The sequence below is a fragment of the Bubalus bubalis genome, chromosome X, assembly GCF_019923935.1.
Source record: "Bubalus bubalis isolate 160015118507 breed Murrah chromosome X, NDDB_SH_1, whole genome shotgun sequence".
Taxonomy (NCBI): Eukaryota; Metazoa; Chordata; class Mammalia; order Artiodactyla; family Bovidae; genus Bubalus; species Bubalus bubalis.
In genome coordinates this window covers 35,208,667-35,215,101 of record NC_059181.1, presented here as the reverse complement: position 1 = coordinate 35,215,101, position 6,435 = coordinate 35,208,667, and the positions used below count along the sequence as shown (strand labels likewise).

The following is a 6,435-nucleotide window of genomic DNA, read 5'->3' as shown; positions in this document are numbered from 1 at the left end:
CCACTGGAAAAACTATAGCCTTGACTAATGGCAAAGTAATGTCTCTGCTTTTCAATATGCTGTCTAGGTTGGTCATAACTTTCCTTCCAAGGAGTAAGTGTCTTTTAATTTCATGGCTGCAGTCACCATCTGTAGTGATTTTGGAGCCCAGAAAAATAAAGTCTGACACTGTTTCCACTGTTTCCCCATCTATCTGCATGAAGTGATGGGACCAGATGCCATGATCTTAGTTTTCTGAATGTTGAGCTTTAAGCCAACTTGTTCACTCTCCACTTTCACTTTCATCAAGAGGCTCTTTAGTTCTTCTTCACTTTCAGCCATACGAGTGGTGTCATCTGCATATCTGAGGTTATTGATATTTCTCCCGGCAATCTTGATTCCAGCTTGTGCTTCCTCCAGCCCAGCATTTCTCATGATGTACTCTGCATATAAGTTAAATAAGCAGGGTGACAATATACAGCCTTGACGTACTCCTTTTCCTATTTGGAATCAGTCTTTTGTTCCATGTCCAGTTCTAACTGCTGCTTCCTGACCTGCATACAGGTTTCTCAAGAGACAGGCCAGGTAGTCTGGTATTCCCATCTCTTTCAGAATTTTCCACAGTTTATTGTGATCCACACAGCCAAAGGCTTTGGCATAGTCAATAAAGCAGAAATAGATGTTTTTCTGCCACTCTCTTGCTTTTTCGATGATCTAGCAGATTTTAGCAATTTGATTTCTGGTTCCTCTGCCTTTTCTAAAACCAGCTTGAACATCAGGAAGTTCATGGTTCACGTATTGCTGAAGCCTGGCTTGGAGAATTTTAAGCATTACTTTCCTAGCGTGTGAGATGAGTGCAATTGTGCGGTAGTTTGAGCATTCTTTGGCATTGCCTTTCTTTGGGATTGGAATGAAAACTGACCTTTTCCAGTCCTGTGGCCACTGCTGAGTTTTCTAAATTTGCTGGCACATTGAGTGCAGCACTTTCACAGTGTCATCTTTCAGGATTTGAAAGAGCTCAATTGGAATTCCATCACCTCCACTAGCTTTGTTCATAGTGATGCTTCCTAAGGGCCACTTGACTTCACATTCCAGGATGTCTGGCTCTAGGTGAGTGATCACACCATTATGATTATCCGGGTTGTGAAGATCATTTTTATACAGTTCTTCTGTGTATTCTTGCCACCTCTTCTTAATATCTTCTGCTTCTGTCAGATCCATACCATTTCTGTCCTTTATTGAGCCCATCTTTGCATGAAATATTTCCTTGGTATCTCTAATTTTCTTTAAGAGATCTCTGCTGCTGCTGCTGCTGCTAAGTTGCTTCAGTCGTGTCCGACTCTGTGCGACCCCATAGACGGCAGCCCACCAGGCTTCCCCGTCCCTGGGATTCTCCAGGCAAAAACACTGGAGTGGGTTATCTCTAGTCTTTCCCATTCTATTGTTTTCCTCTGTTTCTTTTCATTGATTGCTGAGGAAGGCTTTCTTATCTCTCCTTGCTATTCTTTGGAACTCTGCATTCAAATGGGTATATCTTTCCTTTTCTCCTTTGCTTTTCACTTCCCTTCTTTTCACAGCTATTTGTAAGGCCTTCTCAGACAGCCATTTGCTTTTTTGCATTTCTTTTTCTTGGGGATGGTCTTGATTCCTGTCTCCTGTACAATGTCATGAACCTCCATCCATAGTTCATCAGGCAGTCTGTCTATCAGATCAGAATATACTGGTGTTGACTGAAAAATTTAGTCACAACATGAAAGTAGAAAGTTATTTTACTTAACGGAAAATGTTAGGACTTCAAGCCCAGGAGACAGCATCTCAGGTAGCCTTGAGAGACTGCTCCGAGGAGGCAGAGGAAGGAGTCAGGATATACAGAAGTTTGCAAGAAAGGGGGCAGGCAGTCTGAACACTAAAAATTATTGGTAATTAGGGAAAACCAAATATCTCAAGGAATTTAGCACTCTTCTATGTATAGGAAGATACACGAGTCCCAAAATTATTCATGGTTTTTACATCCTTGTTTTTTGAGGTGGTAGGAGATATTCCATTTCACACTGGACAAAGGGGTGATTCATATCCCAGGCAGGATGGAGCAGGATAGCATAAGATTATATCACAGTACTCAGAAAGGAGTGCAATTTAAAACTAATGAACTGGGACTTCCCTGGTCGTTCAGTGGCTAAGACTCTGAGTTCCCAATGCAGAGGGCCTGGGTTTGAACCCTGGTCAGGCAACTAGATCCCACATGCTGTAACTAAGAGTTTGCATGCCACAACTAAAGTGTGCAGCAAAAGGAAAAGATCCTGAGTACCTCAACTAAGACCCAGCACAGCCACATAAATAAATAAATATTAAAAAAAAACGCACACAAAAACATATGTTTGCTTTAACAAAAATAAAACTAATGAATTACTTCTAAATGACCTAATATTGAATAGACAGTCCCCGAAATCTATTGTTTCCTTTGTCTGCCTCAAAGTGTACAGTTAGGTCAATGTCCCACTGAACTTCGCACTGGTGTGAAACCATCTGATGTATTTAGTCCGTTTGGGTGTAACATTTTAAAAACAAGTAGTCAATCATGTTTATCAGTTTATGTTATCCCAAGCATTTCTTATATGTTCATGATATATAATAGTTGATCAATAAATATTTAATATCCAGGGGAAAAAGCTAATGAATTACTTACTTTTAGCATTTTCTACTTAATCTTTTTTTTTTTTTTTGGACCATGGTTGACCACAAATAACTGAAATCATAAATAAGGAGAGATTACTGTCTGTCACCTCAAAAATGCCACTCTGCACATAGGTTGCTTTAAATTGAAGGTACCTGAAAAACAGTTGATGAAAGAAGGACTGTGACCCTCGTTTGTTCCCCTGAAAGCAGGAGATAAATCTTCCTAAGAAAGGCATGCTTCCTGTTCCAAGAGGATAGAAGACATTTTACCATGAGACACAAAATTTTAGGGCCAAGAAGGATGTATAAACAAACCCTGTTTCTTCTTCAAGACTTACTACCCCTAGTCCAAATCCCATTGTTATGTCAATTCAACCAGAAACACAAATTTATAGTTTCTTTGTCTGAAAGATACAAAAGCTTTCTGCTCTTGTCATTTCTTTGAGTCTCATATATTTGTGATGCTCCAACACAAACACTGAATTTGTTTTTCTGATGTTTATCTTTTTCTTACAAGGGAAGGACCAAGAGGGAAAACTACTTTTTCTCTCCTGCTCCTTCCATGCCACTTTGTTACACATTTTCATTCATTTTACCCCTACCGAAACTTTAATTCTTATTTATTTTCCAAATCACACTGAACACAACTTAATTGAAATTCCCTTTGAATGAAGTGAGCACTGGCCCTTCCAGGTGATGGCCAATTGTTAACCCAGTGACTTCTGGGTAGCCCATCATCCAGTTTCATGTAAAATTAACTCCTACTAAAGGACCTGAAGTTTCCCAACGTTCCAAGTTACCACATCTAATTGCAGTAACACTTTGACAATCTCATAGGATTGCCCACCTCTACCCACTGACTCCTTCATTTTACTAGTTGTTTAGAAAATAAGATTCCACCACTGTCCTTAAAAGATTACTGTTTTTATATGTTAAACTCCATGGGTAGGTCCTGAGTACTTCACATTCCCAGTATTAAAGCTATGCTTTACGAAGAGTAGGTTGTCACTGAAGGTTGGGGGAATAAATGATTCAGTGAGTGTGAGGTCCAATTTATTAACATTTATTTCTTACACACTGTTGAAAGAACTAGAAAATTCATGTACATTTCATTTACTTTTACAAAACAAGAACTAAAAGGGATAAGAATGCCTTAATATCTTTAGACTTTGTTCTCTTTCCTTATTGATCCAAACTATCTTAATACTGATCCATCACATGTCTAAGAAAGTGTGTATAGCAATGCCATATTCTTATTACAGGTGACAAAGTAAGACAGTTTCACAATTTGTTCTATGAAACAACAAAACTCTTTAAACCTCCTTATAACATTAAATGTATGACCAGTATCATTCAAAAACTTGAAGATTTTGAAGGCAAATAAATCTATATTGAAAGAAACAGCAGGGACTTTCCTGGTATCCTGGTGGTTAAGACTCCATGCTTCCATCACAAGGGCATGGGTTCGATTCATAGTAAGAGAAAGAAGATCCCACATGCTATGCAGTGTGGCCAAAGAAATAATAAAAATTCATTTAAAAAATAAACAAAAGAAACAATATTTGAATAGTACATACATCAAAAAATAGATAACTAATGAGACCAAAATAAATAAATAAATAATAAATTAAAAAATTAAACATACAAAATAGGAAGACATAGGCATAAATATGGTCTTCCTTTCAGCCCCACCTCAGAGATAAATTCTACAAACACTAACTGCCTTTTCCAACAATGCATGAAGAAACTATCCCTGACTCATCTAGCTGTTGGAGAAGCTGCTAGCCTTGGCACTAGAACTTGTAGTGGCAACTTATGACTCAGGCTCTCTCTTCTTCATCTTGCAGAGCATCCTCATACTGAGATGTGAAAGAACTTGGGTCAGTCCCATTAACTTTGGCCAGAAACTCCAGGATCTTAATATTGGTGGTTTCAGCATGAGCTCTGGGAGTCAACAGGAACTCAGATCCTGCAGGATCAGTGTTGGCCACTTGCCAGTATTCCAGATATTTTTCCTTCACAAGATCTTCAGTGATTAGCTTCCTGGGCTCCCCAAAGATGAAATGATTCATCCCAGAATATATTCCAGTCACATTAAGAACTTCCCAGGCTTTGTCTTCGGTGGCACGGTTGCCCTTCATGAAGATCACATTCAGGATAAGTATCAGGATGTCGGTCTTGGGCAGGCTCCCTTCACTGTGCTTTATCCCATTATAGGTGAGGCCCAATTTGATGAGGCGGCGATAGCAGTGATTGGTATGATCCACTTCCATCAGATCAAGGCCAAAGAGCATCTCCATGCATTCAGAGGCTCTCAGGAAGATCTCAAGGAAGTGGACTTCACACTTGTTGATGATAATCTTCAACGTATCTGCCTTTGTTATCGGCTCTTTCATTTGATACTTAAGCAGCAGGAAATTCACCAGCAAATTCACTTCCTCATCTAGAGCATATATAGGCACACTCCTGGGGTCTAGCAGAGCCAGTAAAGTGCCTGGACTACTCTCTTCTTCCCGGATCATGTAGCCCTCTTCTGATTTGATGGATGAGGTGGCTGTAATGGCAGTGGAAGATGCACAGAAACTCTGACAACCTTCAGGAGTACTGGGAATACCAGCACCGGGACACTCCTTCAAATGGCCAGGCATTAGAAGATGGGAGGGGAGATGGGTCTCCTCCAGTGCCTTGGAGACCTGTGCAACCTCCAGGGACTGAGACTTGATGCAGGTCCAAAGGCATTGATCATGGGAGCATCGTGGACTCTCTGGATGCTGAGGCATGATGACTCTTGCTGGTAACAGACAAGAGTATTGTCAAGAAGGAGAACAAAGGGGAATCACCACCTAAGTGAAAGAAAGCAGATGTGAATGGCCTCAGCTGGTAAGCTCCACTGTGCTGGCTCAGATAAAAGCTGCCTCCAGTGGACTTCTAACAACAGTGCTAAATGGCTTCATGGGTCTCTTGACCTGGTGGCGAATAAGTCTCCAAACACATGAAGGAGGAAGTGTGAATATTCCTCAGGGTGCAGTCAGCCAACCCAAGTGGATAATTCTCAGGGATCATAATAGAAAACTGTGAATGGCCTCTGTAGAGCCACTTCAAGAGTGTGGTTCTGTTAGTCCTTCCTCAGGTCATCACTTTGCCATTGGACAAGGATTTGGTCACCTCCTTCATACTAAGATAAGGCTGTCCCTTTAAGACCAAAATCACATCCCCTAAGACAATTGAGAGGCAAGTGTGGTGTTACCTCCTTGAGAAATCCAAGCTGAGTTTTCTCAGAGTAGACAGCAGAGCTAGATTCTATGCACATTATCAGTATGATTTCAGTGTCCTCTGCATTCTCACCCATTTGCCTTGCTTTAAATCCAGGCAATTCCTGGAATGTCTTTTTATGCTAGTATGGGAATCTTCCTCAGAACAAAACCTCCACCTACTGAGATCTGGAGAAGAGCATTAGGGCACCTGAAAGCCCTGTCTGTAGACTCTCAGCAGTGACAGTGGAGCAGGGTTGCACTTTTTGTGATCCTGACTCTACTGAGGTCCACTTTCCTTCAGTTATCATTAAGGGTCCTTGTCTTGACTATTGGTGGGGCTTTAGGTCTGACCATTCTGCAAACTGATGTCAATCCCTCTGCATACAAGAATGCCTTATGATTCTGAGTTACTCCAGGATAAACTGCGGAAAGACACTCCATCAACCTCCACAAGGGCTTCCCTCTGCCAATAGCAAAAGCTAGAGGAAAAAAGGGGTGGCCTCTGCCTATATAACTCCCTGAGCTT

General features: G+C 40.9%; 1 protein-coding gene across 1 annotated transcript; it reads right to left on the bottom strand.

Annotated features, from left to right (window-relative positions):
- Positions 1–4,365: 4,365 nt before the first annotated feature.
- On the bottom strand, positions 4,366–5,435 carry LOC102411206 (melanoma-associated antigen B16-like). The gene has a single exon (XM_006066420.3). The coding sequence runs from the start codon at positions 5,433–5,435 to the stop codon at positions 4,476–4,478; it is 960 nt and encodes a 319-aa protein (XP_006066482.3). The 3' UTR covers positions 4,366–4,475.
- Between the last annotated feature and the right edge of the window lie 1,000 nt (positions 5,436–6,435).